This window comes from Panulirus ornatus, chromosome 15 (genome assembly GCF_036320965.1).
Source record: "Panulirus ornatus isolate Po-2019 chromosome 15, ASM3632096v1, whole genome shotgun sequence".
Classification (NCBI taxonomy): domain Eukaryota; kingdom Metazoa; phylum Arthropoda; class Malacostraca; order Decapoda; family Palinuridae; genus Panulirus; species Panulirus ornatus.
In genome coordinates this window covers 9,273,572-9,299,944 of record NC_092238.1, presented here as the reverse complement: position 1 = coordinate 9,299,944, position 26,373 = coordinate 9,273,572, and the positions used below count along the sequence as shown (strand labels likewise).

Here is a 26,373-nt window from a genome sequence, read left to right as displayed (position 1 = left end):
TATATATATATTCCTATGAGTCCACGGGGAAAATGAAACACGAAAAGTTCCTACGAGTCCACGGGGAAATGAAACACGATAAGTTCCAAGTGCACTGTCGTATAATAATCACATCATCATGGAGATACAAGAAAGAAATATAACTCACTTGATATACAACGAGGAGACGTAGTTAGGAGGCTATTTGGTAAATGTAGGTCGGGGGCGTTCGAGTCTGGCGAGAAGCGTATCACAAACTTATTATTTAGACAAGGAGACCTGTTTGCAAATTCTCTCAACAATATATATATATATATATATATATATATATATATATATATATATATATATATATATATATATATATATGAATTATGTGCGTATGCAGAAAAAGAGGAAATGAAGAAAACGTCAGATGCAGACGAAAGAGTAAGGAACATGAGTGCTGGAACAAGATAGGACAAAGAATCATCATTTATTTTAGGACGACGAGCAACGTTCGTCTCTCCTTGCCGATGCGGGTCGTTGCCAGCCATTAACCTGGTTCTCAGGTGGAGTGTTTTGATAAAAGGTAAAGCACCACTCCTTTCCATCCATGCACGCAGGAGATTGGAGTTTAATGTCAGTATAGGTGTGTGGCAACAATTTTATTAGTGTTTCGATAGCAAAGAGCCCCCACTGCAATTCTTTCGCGCAATACAAGGTTAGATGCAGTTGCAACTCTGCCTAGCTATGATGATTACATTGCACTGTTACACTGGCTTCGGACCAGCAATACAAATTTAAAGTGCAGGGGAAGCAGGATAAATGGCAGTAGACCTTAACATCAAAGCTTACCGCTACTTTCGAGGGATTAATTATATCTGAACTGGACCCTTGATGAAAGACGTCCTGTATGACTTCCTAGAATGAGATGGATTGATCGCATCAACAGCTCCATTGAAAGAAGGAAGAGATCGCAAGACGGTGAAGATAACAAGGAGCATGAGAACAGGAACGAGTTATGAAGAGTGACTGGGAGGCCGGAGACTGACAAACTTGAAGTCTAAAACGAGTCTGGTGATAAGGGTAAAAGTATAACGTAAAAAAATATTCAAGAAACCCCATGTGAATTGTATATACATCAGTATGTGAATAACAGGACAAGACTTCCATTTCCTAATGATATGGCTTTTCTGAAATGTGGAACAAAGAATGATTGACAACAAGGAGACAAGGTTTAAAATGTAAAAAAAAAAACTAATGAAGAATGCAGACGACTAACAAACCCTAAAAAATTATATCGTGATGAAAGTTCATTCCTCCCATAGAAAGAGGGTTAAATCGTGAAATTCTTAATATAATAAAACAGCATAGCAAAACTCAAGAAGTTAAGTGTGCGTTAACTAGTCATTACCGAAGGTGCTAGCAAGAGACAGTAGTTAGCTTATAAGTAGTGTGCTTCGCCTTTAGGAAAGCTATATAAACTGCTTTAACTGTGTTGTAATTCTCACCATAACCAGTTTTAAATGTCTTGAGTGGCGCCATAAATCATATTACCCAGCGTTGCTAGATTAACCAGCTTAGCAATGGAGAATATGATAAAGAACTACACCCAACGAATCCTCCATATATTTACAGCTTTTCCATTATATAGTAGACTAGTTTACGAACAAGGTTTCGTAACTACGAAACCAAGGTTATGCCTTGCTTGTTTAACTTTGCCGGAAACGTTAGCTTCTAGTGCCGTGGTGGCGGCTACTCGTCGCCCTCCTAACTTCCCTTGCTTGCCACCGCTTACCCTAATTTCCAGTCTACTCAACACTCACCCTACTGCCCAAGCTACCCGTCATCTTTCCTACTTCCTAGGCTACACACCACCCACCCTACTACCTAGGCTACTCACCACCCTAATAATGCCTAGGCTACACATCACCCATCCAACTACCCGCCAATCTTCCCACTGCCCATGTTACCCGCCTCCCTTCCTACTTCCAAGCTATCCACTACCCATTCTACTGCCATGGCTACCCGTCACCCAATCTGATGTCCAGTCTACCTGCCAAACATCCTAATCCTGCAACTACCCTCTTTCCACCCTACTTCCTAGGATAATCGCCACCTATCCTACTTTCTTGACTATCAGCCACCCGCCCTACCTCCCAGGTTACCCGCCACCCACCATACTGCCCTGACTATCCGATATACAGTCTAATGTCCAGGCTACCCACCCTGGCTACTCAGCACCAAACCTTGTCCTAGGCTACCAGTCGCTATCCTTCTGTCTAGGCTACTCGCAACCCGCCTCAGTACCAGAACTACCCGCCATCCACCCTAACGACCAGGCTACACGAAAAATATTTCTTATTAATATTCATGAGAGCTCTTTGAACAAGCATAAGTACAGTTACCAATAAAAACCGAGGGATAACGAATATTATTAACATATCTCGAAAGAGAATCAATAAGAACATTATAAAAGATCATTTCAGCCTTGAATTTATGTAATACATGTGCCACACAAGCATGTTTCACTAGAGTGAAGAACAACGTCCAAGGGACAACGACCAATACGCAAAGGATGGGCAACGCGTCAGTGAGGCAACGGTGCATAATTCATCAATACCGCCGCCGCTCAGCTGGGAACACGATCACAGTGTTGGCCAGGCGACGTGGAGCATGGTCCTTAGAAAGTGCGCCTCACCACAGCCTGGGACCGCATCATTACCAAGGTCATAATTTGCATATCAGCATGAAAACCCTGAGCTGTCAGATTAAAAACGGTAATCTGATCCTTTAGCGTGAGTGGATAAATGCTCAGTCTGTTGGTGAAACAAGAGAGTCCAGAAAAAGTATCTTCAGCTGAAAGGAAACAACACAAATGAATGCTGCTGTGCCCTTCATGGGAGAATGGGATGGACAGAGCGTAGAGTACGATTTTCCACCAAGTTGAATACAGGTCCCACAGTCTCCACTGCGAACTTAAGATAAATGCATTATGCTCATAAACCTATGCATAAAAACATAATCGTACCCTAAATCATCAGAGCGAAAAAGCTTTCAAAACAAGAGGAGTGAGATCCTGAGCTGTCGGGTGTAAACATGCGTCAGATGTCACGTCCTCGTCAACTTCTGACAGGTTCACACGGGACTACATTTTGCCTTTTTAAAACGAGAATTCGTCTAGACTAGATGGAAGCGGTGAAGCTACATTCAATTTCTTTTCGTAGAGCAAAATTTCACTTCAGAACTCTTGACAGTAGGAAAACGAATAACAAAATATGCAATGGAAAGATAAACTTCGCCAACATTTACTCTAATTTGTCACTATAATACACGGAGGCGGGGCTGGGGCGTTTGCCAAGCTGAAATTACCATGTGTCGCACAAACCACTTTTTCCTTGCTTATTCTTATTACAAAACCTCGTGCGTTATGAAGAGCGCTCCCTGGGCTTTGATCTTTGGGTTCAAGTGGTTCGTTGGCGGTGATCACCTCTCAAGATATTATGTGGTCCGGTAACTGTTTTGTTGTTTCTCACAGCAAGCGGCTGTTTCGTGTGATGTCACCTCCACTGGATATCCATTACAGCCTGGTGGCTTAAGACGGAGACTTAATGTTATGGAAGACGGAGGGTAAGAGTCATGCCTCAGGCTGTTGCTGCGATGAAAAATAAGATCACATTCAGCTGCTGCCAATTATAATTTTCAAGCTGAAGACTGTACTGTACAAAGTGAGCGACAAAACGAATGTTCGCAATTTTTCATTTCCAAGTTAAGGTACGGTTGTAGCTCCCTGAATACTATGAATCATGGAAATGCATACGGGGGAATACTATGAATCATGGAAATGCATACGGGGATGTTTGAAGAAATTAGTGACACGGTTTAATATCTTGAAAAAAGCCCTTAATTCAAAAAGATAATGATAACTTCCCCAGACCAGCGCCATGCTCTCTAGAGTTCTTGGCTAATTTTGTTACAAAATTCATCCACATGATACAATGCTGGCATGAATAAAGTTAAGTCCTTAAGGATATCTGCATCAACAAGAACACAATACGCCGTCCCCCGCAGAGCCGCCATGTAATTTCTAGACATTATTCTGACGGTACCTCTACCCAGTCACAACACGCAATCCGCCTCCCATCCTATCCTAGAATAGAGTAAAAAGCTGGGTCGCGGGAATGGCTCTCCAACACGCAGCGTGTTATACTTTTCCCTGGTGCATCAACAAAGAGCTCAACAATTATTTACAACTAAATACGGTATGTTTAATGCTTATTTACGATTTCTGACACTGACCATTCATTCTGCACCTGGTAGCCATTGTGTCCAACAGCGTACATTAACTGTAGCTATGAATTTATGGATAATAATGATCAATTCACCCTTATTCTTCTAATGGACAAGTTGCAACTGGCATGTGAATGATTCATCATGAAAACAGACAACACAAAAAAGATTAGGCGATTTTTTCGTGCATTATGGACAGCTGACATGTAATTTCCATACGTAATTCTACAATCTTAAAAACGTAGAAAAAAATGCAAGATTCAATAAGAGTCTTGCTTGGTCAGGGAATCCGGTTCATTTATTCAGTGAACTGAAAATGTATAATACCAGTTGTCTAAAGGACCAAGACACGTAGCGGGCAGAGGGAGGGACGCCACGGGCGAGACGCATACTTGGATGAGCATATTGACAGTTGTGATGAGGTTAATATTGTAAAGTTTGCACACATATAGGAAACATTTAAAAACATACAAGAGAACATACTGAATGAAACCCACTCCCAGTCACATAAGTCCATTATGTTAGTATCTGCTCAGCAGTGTTTTAGACCGTTCAAATTCCCCGTCTGATTTACTTACGAAACCAGGTCTTGAGTTGTCATAAAGTGCTCGAAAGATTAATAATTCACCATTTCGTTCTTTTACAACCCTGCCGATTAAATACCCAAACACTAAATGCTGGGGCAACTTTACCTTGATGACACACAAACCACAACAACTTAGTTCCTATGCCACTGATTTAACTCGAAATTAATTACTAGGATTGTTTGTATCCGGGAGGGCAATCCATAACTCAATAATGGTGTTTGTGTCTGTGAAAAAACAAAACTGCCCAAAAAAAAATGCTATCAACCCCTAGCTGGGAAAATGGGGAGTACTGATGGAAGTAGGCCTTAGCGCCATTATCTTCATTGCAAAGTGAATTAAGTGATGCAAACTAGGTTCAAAGCCACTTGTATCGAGCGTTTAGTGAAGGTGAGAATGCACTGAAGGTAAGAGTGTAATGAATACAGAGGTGTAGTAGTGATGGCCTTTGAATTGTATGGTTGAGACTAGTGGCTAATTGTGTTAAGTTTGTAGGGAAGATGAAAGTGTAGTGCAGTGTGCCTCTGACATGACCCTTTTGAGTCAGGTCAGTGGCCTGATAGAGTCAGATCAAGCACAACTGGTGAATGAAGATAAGGGTGCTAAGATGGCCTTTGTCCTGACCAATAAGGTTCAATTATGTGAATAGTGTCAATGATGTGGTGATGGCTTCTGTCCTTCACAGTGAGGTTCGGGTCAAAGGCAAATTCTGTTGAACGTGTAGTGAAAAAATGGTTTACTGAGGATGAGGGGATAGTGAAGACCTATGACCTACTGATCCCTAAAACGATCTAGTTAGTTCAAGGCTAACTGAAGAAGCTAATCGTAACTGAAAGCTAATTTCATACACTCAGCAATCTGCTTTGATCTCTAAGGCTTTATTTTTCCAAGTATTATCCCATTATTTTTGTGTTAGTGAAACTGAAGGACACATAACGGTGCGTGAGGAGGCAAACTTTAAAAACACAGCGGCTGGAGTGGTGGACTGTCAACTCTTCACTTTCTTTAGTTGTTTTGATATACGTATATGTCTAGAAGCAGGAATTTTCTTTTATCCATTTTACGGTAGTGAATGATACAGCATACTTTGATCTACCATTAGATTAATCTGATGATCTAAAGTTATAAGCTCTTAACGAAAGTCGCTGTCAATACGATTTATGTTATCACCCGTAAAATTAACTTTCTGTGTATCTGATGCCTAATTATAAAACTAAAACATGTGAAAGATAAGAATGATAATGTAATGATACCAAACTTGTTTTCAAAGCTCTGGCTGAGCAGCCCATTTGCAAACGTTTAAGACATCGTGTGCTGAGAGAGAGAGACAACGTGCAATGCACCACAAACAGTCGGAATGATGCGAAGCTTCTAACCGACCCATCTCCTCACCTCCCTTCTGTCAGTACCGTCAGCTGGTCCCCTTGCTAGTTATCGTCTTTCAATCTAATCCTAGCTTAATTGAAAACGTCTAAAACGGCGACATTATTTGCAAGTCCTTTCGGAGAGTGCTTGAAATGTTTAGGTTCACATCAAACGGTTTGAAGACTCACGATATTGAAAAGGCAAAGATTTTACGACAGCGCTGATAATGAAACCCTTAAGATTTTAAGCGCAAAGCAACATTCACCTCAAACTCTTACAACGAAGTCTTTGAACTGTTCATGAGTAAAACCATTCAGGTTGAAAGTTGTCAATATCCATTACTTCAGATCCTTAGGGGTTTACTGTTGGTAATATCCATAAGTCTGAGAGTCGAGTCTAATTAGAGTCGTAATACTGAAGTGGACGACCGGCGACTCAGCTAGAGGCGCAGTACTACCATTACAGGTAATCTGATCCTTGGCCCTCTTCACCGAGGTATGTCCCCACGTCGCACGAATGTTGGCACAACCCGATACCATGAGAGTTAACTGATAAACAACATTCTGCGTTCTGTAATGAAAAACAAGTTTAAGGATTCGTAAATGAAATCTATAATGAAATGCCCGGATTTTGTTTATCATTCTGTGTGACGTAGCGGGATTTAATCAAAATTATGGTTATTTGTTGCCACTTATGGCACCAATAACAAAAGCGCGGAAAAAAAAACTCCCTAAAGCTATCAACAGTACATCTATTAAATATCATGACTAATTCTTGTTTCTTTTTTTCCCCCAAGTCATTGATAATTAAGCTTATAGTTCGCCTTCAAATAGTGCTTGCGATCCAGATTCTCGTAGTTTCTGGTAAAGTTTATAAATCACACGATGAATTCAGAGATAAGCGGTCACAGAACGGAAGAGAATTCACTGACGATCACATGGATTCGCGAAACAAACAAATGACTCCGTCCGCTGATTCACATTCATAAATATATATATCCTTTGTTATCGATCGACACAAAGGATATGGGGCAGAAGGGCAATGACACCAACCTCTGTTTCAAACTCGTAGCCTAATTTTGTGCTGGCATATATATATATATATATATATATATATATATATATATATATATATATATATATATATATATATATATATATATATATATGCGGAATGCATGCAGGTATAAGTTTCTTTGAGTGTATCCGGTAAGTTGTAAGAGAGAACAGTGACTGAGAGGTAGAAGGCATGTACAGAGTATAAGACTACGAAGAAACAGTGTGGTTTCAGAAGTGGCTTGGGATGTGTATATCAAGTGTTTGCTTGAAAAAATGTAGGAGAAATACTAAGATAAACAGGATTTCTATTTGCATTTATGGATCTGAAGAAAGCATATGATAGGGTTGGTAGAGATGCCTTGTCGAAGGTCTTAGTACTGTATACGATGTGGGAGGAAAGTTACTTGAAGCATTAAGATTTCATCAAGGGTGCAAGGAGAAAGGAGAGAATAAATTGGAGATGGAAGGAAGGAGTGAAAAAGATTTTGGGTGATCGAGGGCCTAGTTGTGGATAGGGAGATGTGGTTTCGATGCATTACACATAAAAGCAAGAAAATGGATGTGAGCGAATGTGGTCTTACTTCGTTTGTTCCTGACGGTAACTTGCAAACGAAAGATATATATATATATATATATATATATATATATATATATATATATATATATATATATATATATCTTTTCTTTCTTTCATACTATTCGCCATTTCCCGCATTAGCGAGGTAGCGTCAAGAACAGAGGACTGGGCCCCTGAGGGAACATCCCCACGTGGCCCCCTTCTCTGTTCCTTCTTTTGGAAAATTAGAAAAAAAAAAAAAAATGAGAGGGGAGGATTTCCAGCCCCCGCTCCCTTCCCTTTTAGTCGCCTTCTACGACACGCAGGGAATACGTGTCGTAGAAGGCGACTAAAAGGGAAGGGAGCGGGGGGCTGGAAATCCTCCCCTCTCGTGTTTTTTTTTTTTTTTTAATTTTCCAAAAGAAGGAACAGAGAAGAGGTCCAGGTGAGGATATTCCCTCAAAGGCCCAGTCCTCTGTTCTTAACGCTACCTCGCTATCGCGGGAAATAGCGAATAGTATGAAAAAAAAAAAAAAGAAATATATATATATATATATATATATATATATATATATATATATATATATTATATCAGGGGTGCTTCCACCTTCTTCATCCTTACCTAAAAATGATTCGAAAGCGGTCCAACTTATATACTTTCCCAGGCTAACCTCAAAACTTGACCCTTTTGCCCGAAGCCGCAAAGTTGGTTCACTTTCCATTTTCAATGGGTATGCTTCCAAGAGGTGGCTGCTTGTTTACACCCACCACTAAAATCGCCCACGCAATACTCGGCAAGCTGCGGCGTGACATGATTACTGCGTGACCGTTGGCAACTCAAGGGTGGGCCGTTTTGATACCTGTTTCTTTCCCTATCGAAGCTTTTGGAACACTAACCTATCATGTCTTGCTCAACAGGTACGACCTGGCACATTGTTTCTTTTTTTCTTCTTCACTTCCAAAATTTGTAAATATTACCCCTTGTCTCTTCTTTTTCGATCCGGCCTTGATGTAGACTTTTGTTCGTGACTGGACCCTCCAATGTAAAAACAAAAAAAAAGAAAAAAGTAACATGCAGGGAACACTACAGGACCTTGTCTCACTCACTGTTAACCTCCATGAGGCTTCGAGAGAGCCACTGCCAACTCACGACTATTTCAGAGGCATCATACGCATGATTACCCTTCAAGGATGTCAAGTTGGCCCGGGAGTGGGGGGGGGGGGGATGTTAACTGGAAGAGCGGGTTTCACTGTTCACCCTCCACTCCTCAACAGGCCTGACTCCCCGTTCTGTTTCTTCGTCGTCACAACTACAGTTTTATCACTATGTTGCCTTTAACTTCTGTATTCAGATACCTAACTATAAACATGACAAACATATTGAGATAATATGACCCCCCCACCCCACCCCGAGAGCAGCTTACTAAAAATTGCAAATGACTCGCAAAGTTCTTGCCTTGTAAACCTACAATGGCCTACCCACGCCATAGAATGTGTGCTAGTACTAAATTGGCAAAAATGAAATCCACTGCTTTTTGTGGGTACTTATTTTCTTTAATACTCACTGAATGAGGGGATGGAACACTTGCACACATTCCAGACCTTTTCCAGGCGAAAGATTGCTTCTCCACACATTCCACCTCTTTTCGAGGCGAAAGGTTGCTACTCCTTCAGCGCATTTCAAACCCAGGCCTTCTGAAACTAGCCAGCAGTATTCAGTGTAATAGAGATAGTAAAGAGCCGGTTAAACGAGGTATGCTGGTTTCACCCTCCCTTGTGATAGAATCCAAGAATCCTTGCAAGTTAGGCGAGTGTGCTCATTCTGAGCACGGCTTACGACTTGGTTGAATTTTAGATTATTTCGTCAGCATTCTTTGAAGCAGTAACTACATTTCTGATGCAAATATAATCAAACCTTACAGCGTAACGGTTGAGAACTGAGAAGCTTAGCTAATGTATCACACAAAACTGTTACACCTTTGAACTAAATAACGGATCAAATATTTTGGTTATATTTTGTTACAGCGAAGATATGACACAAGAAGTCAATCCACTGCATTAACCATGCAATCTTTTGCTGTTCTCGGCCGGATGGAAGTTAAATTATAACTAGTACAGTTATGGTATAGCACAGTACGGTAATCTATTTTTTCTTCTAAGTTTGAACCTCGGATACGAACGAAAGTTCACATCAAGGTAGGGCTTTAATCAAAATATAAAAAAAAAGGTCATTGAGAAAGAAAAAGTGTAAGTGAAGAGTACAAAAGAGGAAAAATATTCTAATAATTTTTGGAGGAAGTGAAGAAGCATGTTAGGAAAGACATGAAGGGGTAGAGAGTTCCGAAGCTTCTGGAGTAGAAAAAGGAGACAACAAAACGATTCATCCTAGAGCTATCAAAGACCACACAGTAATTACGCGACGTAGTAGGATGCCGAGTATTACGTAGCCTAGCTAAACTGGCAGGCAGCTCTAAGGAGCAAATACCAAAGGACAATTTACATAGGAGGGAAAGCGAACCAAAACAGTCGCCTATAATAAATGGGTGAAGTTGTAACGCCAGACTGGGTTAGAATTGTACAGTAATATTATTGGATGACTAATATGAAGCTGCGGGTGAGGCATGCATTAGCGCATGTGTAGCAGTGTATCCTTCTTTGAGTGCGTATCATAACTCAAGTCACGCCATGATGTCAGCATCTTCATAGTCCACACAGACAATGACCTCGGTATATTCTAGCCGTCCTACGATAAAGTGACCAAAAGTCAAGGCAAACTGGTATATTACTCAAGAGAGCTACTTGTTGACATAAATGAGCACTTGTACGTTAGTAGCTGTCTTATGTATGTAAACAACGGACGAGCTAAGTTCCTGAAGTCATCAGGTGGATACTAATGAAGCCTCTCTTGTTAGTGTCTTCACTTTAGGTCTTGTGTGCGCGCGTACATGTTCGTGTGTGTGTGTGTGTGTGTGTGTGTGTGTGTGGACCCTTAGGCAGAGGTTGGTAACGTCGAGTTCAAGATGTTACGTGACAAACTTAATTGAGACAACTCTACACAATAAACCATAAACACACGGTAACAAAAAAGAAACCCTTAAATCAGGACATTCATAAAGTTGTTTAATGAAGTAACACTATCATTACATTTCCTTCGTTTGCACCAGCGTGCTCGGTGACTGGATGAATGAATGGCCTGTGGAGGGCTGGCCCACGTGTCCTCATTACTCATAATTACGAAGAGCAGCCGCAAGCTGACCTGTGTCTCATAATCGGCTCACTCCACACAACACTGGAGTTGGTACTGTACATGATGGTGGAGAGGAAGCTGTGGGGTGTCAAGCCTGGGGGGGGGGGGGACACGCAAAGTACTGCTTGAAGGCTAAGTTTAAGTAATGTATTGTGTAGGTACGTGTGTATGGAGATTTCTGTCTTTATGTACTCAAAGTCCTGTGTATATGTATTTCATATGCAAAGGTGTGTGTGAATATATATATATATATATATATATATATATATATATATATATATATATATATATTTTTTTTTTTTTTCAAACTATTCGCCATTTCCCGCATTAGCGAGGTAGCGTTAAGAACAGAGGACTGGGCCTTTGAGGGAATACCCTCACCTGGCCCAATTCTCTGTTCCTTCTTTTGGAAAATTGAAAAAAAAAACCGAGAGGGGAGGATTTCCAGCCCCCCGCTCCCTCCCCTTTTAGTCGCCTTCTACGACACGCAGGGAATACGTGGGAAGTATTCTTAATCCCCTATCCCCAGGGATCATATATATATATATATATATATATATATATATATATATATATATATATATATATATATATATATATATATATATCCCAGTAAAAGCCATGTAACTATTCATCGATCAGCCCCGAGGGAAGGATGAACACAGTCGGGGAGCAAACAGGCTGCCAAACCCAGGATTCGAGAATATACGGGTCCGACCCCTGGCTGGCCCCTGCTGACTCCGGGACAATAATGCTATCCACTACACCACGGAGGCCCGTGTGTGTGTGTGTGTGTGTGTGTGTGTGTGTTTTACAGCGTAATCCCTGAAACATATTTTACTTATGTGCCTCACAGCAACAACAATAAAATAAAAAAAAATGTAATCCCCAGTTCAGAGCAAGTACTCCCTCCCTCACACAACTGCCCCACTCATCACCCTCACGTCCGTTAACAGCCATCCTTACCCTCACATCATCTCCCTGAATGGCATCATAACTCACAGTTAAACACACATTCCCAACACCACTGGTCTGCGTCTGCTTCATGTGAACTCAGCCTGTTATAACTATATATATATATATATATATATATATATATATATATATATATATATATATATATATATATATATATATATCCCGCTCGTCTGGCTGACTCACGCCCTAGCAGATCACATCCTCATCTGAGCAGCTTCTCTCGCTCTTCGAGGATAAGCTCAAACTCAGTGCTACAGGAATTCTTTCACGGATCTTCCCTTCTTGTTACTACCTTAAGAAAATGGGTTAAGATAACTCAATCCCCATATCATACGCTATGGGTTTTCCACATCAAGGAATGATTCATTTATTCCACGCTACTTTCAAATTGTATCTTTCAATTTGGCAAGATTCCTCCACAAAAGAAGATTCTGCACTTTCTCCATTCAACTCCAAACGGACATTTAATTTTTCAGTACACGACCAGGAGTTTTAAACCAGACAGTAACGCAGAACTCAGAAAAACAACAAGATAAGAACAAACACTACAGGAGCTTTTCCGACCCAACCGCTCCAACACACACACACACACACTCACACAACATCCACGCGCCATTTATAACCGCAATGGGTTTCTCTTCACAATTTTTCGCACACAGTTTGAGCACATTAAAAGGCAGCTTTAATGACCGCACAGTCCCCGGCACAATGTTTTTTGCAAGCCGGGGCGCACTGCGTGTGGCCTATGATAGCTAGTGGTACGCAGGAACATGTGGCACGGGTGTAGGGTGTCAAACTAAACCATCCACAGTACATTCAAACGCAACATGAAGAGATAAATAGATAAGTGAACATGTAACGTCATAACATAATAAGATGCAAATACACAAACTGCGTGTGTATATATATGTGTGTATGTGACATTAGTTTTAAAGGAATATATTACTAATCTTTGGTATTTACGTGTACCTGTCATAAATGTTTACGTCACAAGTTCTTTATATAATCACTAGAATATCAATGTATAAAAAAAAAAAAACTTGGTGGATCGCTGCCCAATCTCCATGTGTGCTCTGGGCTGAAACTTAAATTTAAGATTTTGTTCACAGTCGCTCTTGACTCAAACAACTAAAGCTCAATCTGTCCAAGTATTCATGAAGTTTTAACTATCATTTTCCCTCTTTATGAGAACATATCAGTGTTATGTACATAACTGGACCTATCATAGGTTTTAACTCACTTATTTGCCCTATTTCTGAGAACATATCAGTGTTATGTACATAAATGAACCTACCATAGGTAAAGTCCACATAGGACCTCAGTGTCTACATTTTTCATATCCTTATCTCTAGTCTCTCCTCTTTCCTTATGGATCAGAGATAGCTCTAAGGTTGATGCCCCTACTAACGCTTCCTACCCAGTGATGGTTATAATGACATACTTAATAGCGCGCGAGTTGTCATCGGTTTCGACAATGAACCGGTCAATTAACTTTCTAATCTCACGAAGCCTGAGAAGGATATGATTTGGTAAAGCTAATCACAAGTTGAGCTTGGGATGTGCATGTTCTGAAAGATGTCCAATTCCGCTCCATCCTTAAACTTTAGTGAAGGTAAAGGATCATCACCGCAAGTAAACACAGCTGCTTTAAACGAGATAATATTGCATTGCTGCTAATCGGAAATCCAGTATATATGTTCGGTCCGCAAGTATGAAAGCACAGGCGAATTCAAAAAGAATACCTTCAAGATGGAAAAGGCAGCGGCATACTGGTCATTCAAACGCTCTTGTTCTGGCGGCAGTCCAAGATAAATATCAAGTCATCCAGTCCAAGATAAATATCAAGTCATCCACCCTCAACCCCACGTCCTCTGGATGTTTCCACACTTTCCCTCCAGCCACATCACACGCTATATTTGGTTAGTCCTCCCCACCCTTCCTCCGCCCCCGTCCTAATTCCAGCCACTCAAGTGTGACGTCACACATGCGGGCTTCCCTCCACCACGTTTGCTAAACCAGCTACAACGGTCAAAGCCTACGCTTTTCATCCGCGCAATTTTTCCTTATTCCTTGTATCATAAGAGTTTACGTAAAATTAGCAAGGTGTCTTTATTTCACCACTTCTTTACAGGTTTTAGGATAATCTGATTCATCTGATCATACAAAAACTATTAATACCATGACTACAGTCACAAGGCCAGGTACAAGTGTCTGGAAACAAAACTACGAGTGTTTTTCTTCACCACTTACTGAAGGGAAGGATGTCAGGCGCCAAAGGAATTAGGGGAGGGTATGCAGGAGGGGTTATGAGAGACAAGCTATCAAGTCAGGATAAGCGAAAAGTACGAGGGTAATGGATTCTCGCACTCATGGTTGGTTAGTTGGTTGGTTGGTTGGTTGGGTATTTGGGCTTAAGGCCTATCGACTATCAGGGTCATCAATTAATGGCCATCCACGTTAAGCTGAAATCACCAAGCAAAAACAGAACCTTGACCGTCTTCTTCAGACGTTCAATGACAGTTCTATGACCAAACAAAGACTCGTCCATGTGGGGCTCAACCGATAAGCTCCACTGTGAACGTGGGGTTGTTGTGACCATTTGTGAGTAATGTTCTTTGTCCTTGGTGATGATGGAGGTGCTTATTTTTGCTCAAGGGAACCACCATCCACCGAAAAATTAGACGATGGTTCGAGGTTGCGAGGTTTTGACAAAACATATATAGTCATGCAACACTAGAAAACCCTTTACGGAAGGGGTCCTGGGAGTAAAAGCGAAGTACCCCTCTACCCAGAGACTCCTGCAGCTACAAAGACTACACTACCCTCAGTAGCAGGGACACAGACTCATCCGAAGAGTTATTTCACTAGACCGTACTCTATTTCGTCAGCTGATGAAAGATACAGCCACGCCAAAGGTGACTTTACTTACAGTGTAACCCTCAGCAGGCTGTCCGGTAACTCTTATGTATGTATATATATATATATATATATATATATATATATATATATATATATATATATATATATATACACACACACACACAAGCTTGGGTACCCAGCTCAGCAAGGGAAAATGGCGTTTATCAAAAGCGACTCGAAGTAACCTGTATAAAAGATGATAAAGTGGAGAAAAAGCCTTTGTTGCCTTTCAAATGGCCTTCAAGGACGACTGTTGAAAATAATTCCCTTGGTCACTTATGAACTGAATGGGTACCATGAAGCTGTAATAATTCTGAACCTCGGAAGATTTTCTTTTTTTAAGGTAGGCCTTTTGAAGGTAGGTCTTCTACCATGGGTTTGATTCTGAGATACTCTCACAATAATATGAGGCTAGTTGGGTCGCCCATTTTGAATGAGTGGTGCAGTGAAGTATAATCTATTAAGATTTTGAAAAGCGGCCTTTTGGTGGCCTCAAAACGGCCTTCATTACCGATGTGTGGAGCAAGATAAACTATAGCAATATTTTGAAGTACCTTAAAAAATCTGGAGCCTCTTGGTGTTACGGTTCAGCCGTGAAAGGGTAACATACGAACGTATAAACACTTGAAAACACACACACACACACACACTTTATATGCTCGCCTCCCTCCAAAGCGAGGTAGCATCAGAAACAGAATCTAGGAACACTCCTCGCTTTGCTTCTTCTGTTCCTTCGTTTAGGAAATGTTAACCAAAAGAGCAGGATTTCAAGCCCCCCTCCTACTCCCGAGGAAATTCTGACCCCGTCGTCATTTCCGTGACTGGTTAATGCACCTGCTAACATAAAGAGCTGAGGGGAAGGGTTACATTTTTCTTTGTGTTTGAGTGTGTGTGAATTAATGCTGGAAATGTCACGTCAAAATTCAGGCTATGTCTATTTCTTTAATCGAATCTGTGAATAACCGTTCGAATTTCTTTGTCTTACCCGGTGCCCTTGGTCTCCCGGCCAGCCCCCGGGCCTCTCCTCCCTTCTCCCGACCTGACCCAGGACTCAATTCCCACCGCAGGTATGCGTGGCTGACGTGGACGATGAGGCGGGAGCGGCAACGGTGGAGGAGCTCCAGGCTGCCCACGGCGCCGAGAATGTCATCTTCGCCCACTGTGACGTCACCAAAGACGACGATTTCAAGGGTGAGTATATCTATATCTATCAATAATATATATATACACACACAATCTTGTGAAAAACAGATGCAGATAAAACCACAAAAGTGAAATTGCAGCAAGCAAGATCTTTCGTTTATCACATCTTCAAGCAAACTGACAGAAACGTAAGGTAACAAGGAATATATACAGTAGAAACGCAGGTCAGTGTGGGGTTAAGCACAAATTGAGAAGCCAGGTCAAAACAGGTCGACTGGGCAGGATCCCTTTGCGGAGCTGATTGACCCGTCAGGTCACAAGTTCATCTGGACAGTACCTTCGTATATACCAAAGCTGATGTTACTGGATCACAGTGAAAGTGGCCATAAGACATATTTGTGTTTTGATCATAAATTTTCAGAAATCATGATAGATTCTATCATCATTCTCCCTAAAGGAGACTTTGGCTATGTGGCAAGCACTATTCCAGTCAATGTGATGGTTGTCCTCCTTAGCTCTATGTTAAAAGAAGGCACTATATTCTTGACCAGTCTTAACACTATTTTACATTGGTTGACTCTGGTGTTTGATATATTTTTTTCTGTTTGACCTTTGTAATACATTTCACAATCTCTACATTGATTCTTATGTACACACCTGGGAATGTCTTTAGGGCTGTTCTTTATTGGGGTGGTTTTTATGATATAATTGTATGAAAAAAAGCTTTGTTTACATGAAGATATTAAAAACGAACAATATCCAAAAACTTGTCATTATAAGGAAGAACCAAGTTTGCCTGAATATGTGATAAACGAAAGATCTTGCAGCTACACTTTCAATTCTCCTGTGACTGATACAAGGAGAAGATTGAGAAAAAGGGAAAGACGTAATAAGTACAATACAGAGAATATGAAAAAAAAAAAATAAAGTGAATATATAAAACTAAGAGCATAGAAAACGAGTCAAGAATGCCTAGAAGGACGTTCCCAACCCCCTTGGTAGAGACTAGGAGATACTGCTCCTTCCCTCTCACCCTCCCTGGGAGACTGGAAGATAATGCCCCTCTTCTCCCATCCTGCAGGAGCATGGGACACCACCGTGGAGAACCTGGGACCAGTCAACGCCCTAATCAACAATGCGGGTATCGGTAACGAGCAAAACTGGCAAAAGACAATCGACATCAACCTGGTGAGTGATTTCCTCATGCTCTTGTACGGCTGGCAACATATTCATCCCTCCAGTGTCGTATAAGTTTATGACACTGGAAGGATTCACTATCGTTGTCCCCTTAAAAGTGTTACGACCAGTAGTATATGACCTCTATTACCGTATATTCAGCAAACTGTTTGTTCTCTATGGTAAGTTAAAGAAAAAACAATACGCTGGAAGAGCGAGGTGTGCTCAAGAGATTTAAAAATCATGAACCGTACAAGACACTTTGTTGAGTTCTGATACCACTGGATTACTATCCATCATTCCCGTGAGGAAAACAAAGGACCAATTGAAGATTGCGACCCCAAACTTTTTGTTTTTTGTAGGCTAGGATAAGCTAGGCTATGTATGGTTAGGTTTGTACTTACCCATACCTAACCTTTCCTAAAAAAAAAAAAAAAAGTTAGGGGGTGAGCGAATCTTCAGGTAATCCCAAAGAAGTCATGATGTCTCAAGCATTCTCTACGACTGTATACGATCCACGATTCTTGCAAACGAGGCAGAGATAAGTTATGACTCATAATCCCGCTGAGGTAAACACTACAGGATATGACCCACAATCCTAGCACTGGATATAATCCACAACTCCGGCGCAATAAACATCACTGCATATGAGCCACAACCCCAGTACAATATCACTACATATGATCCATGATCCCAGTAAAATACACCCTACTGGATAGTAGCCATATATGATCCTTCAATACAAATCAAATATAATATCCCCTTGTATATTAAGCCAACACAAAAATTATCCATGCTCTATGTAAACACACGTTCCCAGACACTCCTGCCAGAAACTCACTTAAAACTGTCAGGATTACAAAAGTATTTCCAGCCTGCTTTACATTTAGTCTGCAGCTTACCCAATATCTATTGTGCCCCATCATCTATTCCTACGTCCTGATAGTTCACAACACCCCACACATATGTCCTGATGATTCACAATACCTCACATCTGTGTCCTAATGGTTTACAACACCATAAACCTGTATCCTAATGGTTCAAAACACCACAAACCTGTTTTCTGATGGCTCACAACACAACACACCCGAGTCCCGATAGGCCACACCATACAACTGTGTCCTGATGGATCACAGCACCATATACCTGTGTCCTGATAGTTCACACCACCAAACACCTGTTCTAATGGTTCACAACACCACAAATCTGTCTTGATGGCTCACAACACTACACTCATGTACCCTGATGGTTCACAATACACACCAGTGCCATCGTGGTTCACAGCATATACGTAAGTACTGACGATTCACAGCACCACACACCTGCCCTTATGGTTCACAACACCACAAACCTAGGTCCTAATGGTTCACAACACCATACACCTATGTTCTGATGATTTGCATCACCATACACCTGTGTTCTGATGGTTGACACCACACACTTGTGTCCTGACGGTTCACACCACACACCTGTGTCCTGATGGTTCACACCACACACCTGCGTCCTGATGGTTCACCACACACACACACACACATGACTTGTCTTAATGATTCACAACACCGCACACCTGTATTCTGTTGGTTCATACCGCCACACACCTGTGTCCTGATGGCTCAATACCAAACATCTGTCCTGATCGCTCACAACACCACAATCCTGTGTAATGATGGTTCATACCACACACTTTTGTCCTGATGGTTCAGAACACCAAACACCTGAGTCCTGATGGGTTATAACACCACAAACCTCTGATCTTATAGTTCACAAAACCAATCTGTCTTGATGGTTCACAACACCACAGACTTGTATGCTGATGCTTTACAACACTAAACCGCAAAATTCATATTTTCGTCTGTTCTTATTACCTTATATCACGATATCAATAATGTTAATCTTGTAAGTCATCATTTTTATCATTTACAGATCATTCTCATCAATTTGTTTTCCTTTCCTCATTCGGGTTTATATATAATTTCCCCCTTTATGATGTGAAAAGTTGGGATGAGGCCAAGTTTCTACACCACTTGTATCTCCCACCCCAGCTCCCAGAGATCGTATCTTTCCCAACGCCTTCCTCTCACCTTCACTGTACACATCACTTTAAAACAAAACTCCCCGAAGTGCACGTCGCTCTCTTCACCTACCGTAATACATTTGCCTCTATTGCTACTACATTTACACCAGAACAACTCTGACCTCTTTACCATTACCACTGTTTACGTCACTATCTTCACCATCGCCTGCATCAAAACCTACCATAACATTTTCAGTCATCCTTCATAACCACCCGAGACAATGTCACCAAAAGGAAGTGTGAGTGCGTTAATAATTACCAAACAAGGTGGTGCAGCAGTGCTTTTTCATTAACTTTTGACGCCTCCTTTTGGCAGGGTGGTTGTACGAGAGGGACACTACTGGCTCTGGAAAAGCTTGGCGTGAACAAGGGCGGCGCTGGTGGCTTAGTGGTCAACATGTCGAGCATCACGGGCCTTAAGGCCCTTCCCTTCGGACCTATCTACGCCGCCACGAAGCATGCTATCGTCGGCTTAACCCGATGCCTTGGGGTAAGGTGTTCTTCATGAACTACCTATTACTAATCTTTGACTAAATGCAATGCTCAAAGATAAACTTAATCAGTTACATGATTAACTCTATTCATATATCCAACAATGAAAAGGAAAATGAGACGTGCCCTCATTAATAATGATATATGTTCTTTCTATCAGACGTACTCATTTTCCGTATAGCTATAAAACTATATACATCATTCACTGGTGTATAAGTATATTGAATATTATGATCGAAATTTACCTTCACATGCAACTGTTTAAGCTAATCTTCACTCCAAACTGTAGGCGATCGTTCTAGCAGACACTTAGCAGTCAACATTTTCTTTAAATTCTTCACTTACCTGCCCAAACAGGAAAAACGTTACAACGAAAATAATAAAAACAATGGTGTCAAATGCATCAATAAATACAGGCAGTCTTTCCCACGGCTTATCACCTACAACTATTGACTACCAGGTACAAATCGTGTCACCCACGGCAAAAAAGACACTTCTCAGAAAACGAGATTATGACACGTTCAGTCACTGTACTCGAAAATTTCATACACAACACATTAACTAACCACAAGCAAATGATCATGACATGTAACGCTTTCTCCTTCCATTGCAGACTGACTTCCATTTAAAGGTGAGCGGAGTCAAGATTCAGGCGTTATGTCCCAGCCTAGTCAAGACTGACTTGTTGGTCAACTCCGTCAAAAACGCCTTCTCCCCCGAAGTAGCCGAGGCAATGGCCAAGTTCTCTTCCAGCGTCAAGACCATGACGTAAGTGTTTGGGATGTGATTTTCCTCCAGCAACAGCTGACTGATCATTTTTCAAAATCATGGACACAAGACGACCTCAGGAATTAGTATTCATAAGCACCAGTATGGTACCAGAAGCAAACTCAGGCCCCAGGTAGTGCACTCAGGTTTAGATGATGTCTCGTGATCAAAATACTCTATCTAGACTCAGGTAATTCCTTCAAATCCAGGAACAACAAAAGTTTAGGTGGTGTTCACCAGTCCAGGCAGTGCAATGTTTCAACTGGTAGTCATGAGGCACACATAAGATCATGTGGTCCAGAGTTTAGGGGTGTGTGTGTGTGTGTGTGTGTGTGTGTGTGTGTGTGTGTGTGCCAAGACTGAGCTTGGGCTCCTGTCAATGACAGCCCCGATCTCAGGGCATTGCAGGCACAAGGCGGGTGTGTTCACGGGGTGCCATTACAGGCACAGGTCGGTAGTACGTCGTGTAAGATGTAATAGTACAATCAGCTTAAAATAACAACAGAGGCCCTGGTACTACCTTCTGGTTACAGGTCAGTTAGAAAATTTCCGTCAGGGAACACTCAGATTGAGGTAGTACACAGGTTGTCTGGCACACTCAGAATACCTTATAATTCTATCCTAATTGGCCAGACCGTGATATATCAACACTCCAAAGTAAATCTTCGAGCGTTCAATATCGGCTATCTGAATGGCAATTTATAAGCCCTTTTCCGAGAATGAATGTTGTAGTATATTGTTTGTATGATCGTATGACTCAAGTGACACCACAGGTTGTGGGGGGGATATCAAACACAAGTACAGTGCATAACGTAAGACATGCACGCTCAGAATACTAGGTTACTGTGACCTTTTCAGAAACACGGCAGGTTGCTTTGACCTACTTTTTTTCTTTTACCCACAAGAATTCACGGACCGCATCATTCTAGAAATCTGTTATTGGATGTGATAAAATCCAGTAAATCTTAGATCACAGCAACTAACCTTTCTCAAACCTAGCCACTTTCCAAACGTACATGTATGCATTGGTGGTTTGCCAATAATTCATGTACACACACACAATGAGTCCATGAGAATGGATAAACACCACACACACACACACACAGTGGTTAAACAAAATGATAATAAGTGTGCACCACAGAAACAACCTACACTTTAGAAATTAGTTACATCATGAAGAAAAAATTTACCATAAGACTGAAACGCAAAATCAAACATTATCAACAATGATACCCGACGAGCGGACGGAACGTGATATGATAATATCCACAGTATAATATACAAAGGTAAGTTTATCAGACCAACATTGCAGTAACTAGGTCACTGGTGTACAAGTGGTGTAATCACTTTTTTTGGTCTTGAACAGTTAAAAAAAAAGTGAAATTCTTCTCTTGGTTATTACACAATCTTTTTTCATATCAGAAACTTTTCTGCTGAATATATATATATATATATATATATATATATATATATATATATATATATATATATATATATATATATATACTTGGAAATGCACTTGCTCATAAAACCAATGCTGAAACAGCGAACTATCGTTACGTCAAGTTGCTTGAAACAATCAAAAAGGAATAATAATAATAATTATAATAATAATAACAACAATATCAATAACAAAATATAATAATAATAATAATAATAACAATAATAATAATAATAATAATTGTTTCTGTTCTTATTTCTCACAGGCCCGAGTTCGTGGCGGAGGCCCTAGTGAAACTTATAGAGGAGGGTCGCAATGGCGCATGTATGGCAGTTGTTGCAGAGACAGAACCTTTTTACGTAGACGCCCCCATTCCTTCCTAGGTCTGGAACCCTACGCCCGCCCCTCGACCATACACAAGCAGGGACAAAAACTGCTACGCTGGTGGATTTGCAGTTTCACCGGTTAATGGCATCCGTTGGTTCGATGGATCTGTTTGTGTGGTGGACCTGCTTATATGGTGGATCTAATGGTCTTGTGGGTCTCTTGGTCACATGGCCCGGTTGAAGTGCTGGATCTGCTCATCTGGTAGATCCCCATGGTCAAGTGGAACTGCATTTTGGCGGATGTGCCGTTTCAAGATCAACTGGTCAAGAATCTGTTAATGTGGTACACGTTTCTAAAAAGTGCTGAAAAACCACAGGGTTCCAGCATTGTACCAATGCCACGATATCAATCAGTCTATGGTATGATGGAACCATTCGCGATGGGTCTGTTGGATCAAACCAGAGAAACATTTCCAGACTGAAAATACATCTTCATTCATATTTTGTTCATATAACTGTTACAGATAATATTCATATTTTCGATGTTTCATTAAGCGTAAAGTCTGCTTTGTTACGTATACTGGTTTTGAGATCTGGCCTCCATGTTAGATATCATAATCATAATGTTCGATATCAATTTCTAGCTGCTAATGTTCAGTGAGGTTTGCGAGACCAAAAAATCTCAAGTACAGAGGCAAAGTCCTCCTACCTCTCAGATCAAACTGAATTGTTTGATAAACTTCATTGGGAAGTTATTCGTAGACATTGGGACACGATTACACGGGAGTTTATGCACTCGTGACGAACGTGGATCTAAGCTACCAGGATCTGTTTGACAGTGACCATTATCCAAATTGAATAATACACACTAGTATTGTCGCCGATGATACACTGCTCAATTGTCAGGTTAACAACCATACCACACATGAAGTAAATTACTTAAAACCATTGTCACTTGAAACATGGAAGCAGTGTACGATTTAATTTATCAAAAAAAAAAAAAAATACAACCATTATAAACCGATATTCTGTTGACATGGGTATAAGATTTTGGAGGTTCTTGTCTAAACTTTTATCATCACACTTAATAAATTTCATTCTATTCACTGAAAAGGCAAAACAAAAAAAAAAAATCAGTTCTGATTTTTCGGACAGTATTGTTCCGTTCAGCCATATGAATATGCATGCAAATTTAGTGCTTGCATCGTTTTCTGCTTGTATACCTAGAGATAAAGGGGAGGGTAAGCCAATTCCTTCACAATAATAAAACCCGAAACTGTGAGCTAACAACTGTCATTACTTTTTTTTTCATCTTTTGCACAAAGTAAGCGTTTCTCGTAGAACAAATTAAAGTGAATGACAGTGCAGGAAATGGTTAATATCTCGCGCTGACTAATCAGCATCACAACCAGTATAAACTAAACTTTGCAACACTTGAGATTCTGCTTAACTCAAAAACCTCTCTGACAATCTTGTCAATATCCCCGATGTCCGTTAGGTGAGGGTGGGAACACACATGTGCATTTGTTGTCATACAGCAATCAGCTGTGCTTTATAATTATCAAAGTCTGCCTATTGAATACCACACCTCAACAGGTAACATGATGCCTAATATTCATCCTAAACCTTGACTGTGCTGATTAACTAATATAGTAATATTAGCAATATAAATTTACTGCCTTCAAAAAAATTTATAAAACTAGTAAAATTCACATATTAATGGCCACTGTGTTGTAAAAAGACAAATGCATAAAATTATCACCCTATCAATCCGAATTTCTCAATGAAATTAATGTAAGATAAAGATTATAATATTATTCAGAGTAAGAAATATATATATATGCATCAAAGGTGTAAAACGTAAGCGAACAGGAATTCTAGTTTTATGAATGATCGACTATACAGTGTGTTAGTCATAATCAATGAAGGATAATAGCAGTTTGTAAATCATTTACAGCTCTGACCATTCGACGGTTTACATTCATATAAGCGTAAGTTCAAACCATGAAATTGAAAAGACACACATTAGGGTACATAGTCGTATAGCTAATGACACACCCGGCAACTCAACTCTGCAGGGCTGAACTGAAGCCAAATATGAGTTATTGTTTAAGCTCTTTCCTACAATGGCTTGTAATCCCATAAGAAGTACTCTACAAATTGTATCTGGCAGCTTTGTATCTCATCGCAATGTAATACGCTATATTTTTATGTCACACACACTATATATATATATATATATATATATATATATATATATATATATATATATATATAGTTTAAAAAATACAGATATAGTTATATACTCCTTCCTATAAATGGTAGCTGTTGTATCAGAATACAAATGTCTAGCTTAGTTCTGTCAGTGACAGAGTTTTATAACGTATGTGCACTTACGGCACAGTCTCATTTTAAAATGTAAATCATAGTATCTGCCAATCTACTTGCACTTCATAGAATATAAATCATAGTATTTACCAGTCTACATGCACTTGGGGCTTTGTAAAGCCGAGAGTTTAAAGAACTTTAGTTCATAAGCATCCTGAAGTGTAAGGAGAGTGACAGTCTATACCACAGTTGTTTTGTACGATATATATATATATATATATATATATATATATATATATATATATATATATATATATATATATATATATATCTCATTATTATTACAGTGATCCAATAAGTAAAATATTCTTACGAAATGTTTAATTCTCCTGCTATTTCAAGCGTTGCCGAAATCGGCCATCAGAGATTACCCCCAGTAACATAGAGCCTAATCTTCGCCGTCCGCCACTTGGGTGAATAATTCAAGAGCGAATGCCTAAATCAGGGTGCCAACAAGTAATGAAAAATTATTGGAGGAACTTTTACATTAGGAAAAGCCCTGGATTTATTCAATTTTGCTTAACGTCCTCGAAAAATCTTGGAGCATTCACCAAATATTTAAAGAAACTCTAGGAAAAACACGATGGAAAAATGGAACCCTATATATATATATATATATATATATATATATATATATATATATATATGCAGCGTTCGTAAAATGGCTTTGATTAAGGCATTCAGTTGTCCGGACCATCTCAGCTAAAAAACAAAAATATCACATTTATAAACGTTAACCTCTTTGAGGAGTGTTAGAAATACTCAGTGAGGTACCTGGAAATCCATACAGTGCTTCTACCAAGCCAGAAAACTTTTGATACTGGAAATACGGATGTACTAGGTTTTAAAAGCCACATGGATAAAGAAAAAAAAAAATAGGCAATCAGTATCAAGCAATGGTCATCTCACTAAAAGATTTTAACGTTTATTCGACATAAACAGTAACTCAATCCACCTCTCAGGCAAGCACCTTTGGTAAGCGAACATTATCAGATGGCAAAGCATCTCTGACTCCTGAGGTTCTGATAACTGAAGTTATTTAGTCCTTAAAAGATGTTCTGTAGCACTTAATTTTAATGGCCACACACAGTTCTTTTAAGCTGTGAGAGAGGATTGCAATGACCCTCTAACGCCATAAGAATTCTTCATATCTATAGCACGAGCGCTCCAATCTTTTCCTGTGCGATTCCAAAATGACGATCATCCCCTTTTTAAGCACTCAACTGGTAGAACTCTTAATCACTTAGATATCGCGCTTCTTTAGCGCTTCTTTATCCAAAGCTTGGAGGAAGTTGGCATCTACCGCAAACTGGCCAACATCAGTTAGCTTTTCTACTCTTGCCACAAAAATCTGAGTTTCTGACATCTTCTAGTATTAAAAACAGCCTCAAAAGAACCCACTGGTCTGCTGCTGTTTGAATTCCGTAGTAGTGATGCGACATAACGTAAAGCTGAACTGACAGGGAATTCAGTACATGAAAACTGTGAACGATTTCCGCATCCTGGGGTTCAGGACAGAGTGTAGCACTCCACAACCACTGAGAAAATTCTTGAAAGATTTCTCCTCTTACTTAGCCTCTTGTCAGTCATCATTCCTCTTTGGTTTC

At 40.2% G+C, this 26,373-nt stretch overlaps 1 protein-coding gene and 1 long non-coding RNA gene across 2 annotated transcripts in view; one reads left to right on the top strand and one right to left on the bottom strand.

The window, feature by feature from the left end:
* LOC139753723 (15-hydroxyprostaglandin dehydrogenase [NAD(+)]-like) overlaps positions 1–24,531 on the top strand; it is a 63,944-nt gene extending 39,413 nt beyond the window's left edge. The window contains exons 4-8 of the mRNA XM_071670472.1: positions 16,026–16,149; positions 17,183–17,289; positions 19,668–19,841; positions 20,457–20,611; positions 22,318–24,531. Coding sequence (XP_071526573.1) covers positions 16,026–16,149; positions 17,183–17,289; positions 19,668–19,841; positions 20,457–20,611; positions 22,318–22,435 — 678 coding nt within the window. The 3' untranslated portion in view covers positions 22,436–24,531. The remainder of the gene's footprint in view (positions 1–16,025; positions 16,150–17,182; positions 17,290–19,667; positions 19,842–20,456; positions 20,612–22,317) is intronic.
* Positions 1–26,373, bottom strand: part of LOC139753724 (uncharacterized) — a 105,551-nt gene that overhangs the window by 74,055 nt on the left and 5,123 nt on the right. The gene's annotated exons all lie outside the window — the stretch shown is intronic.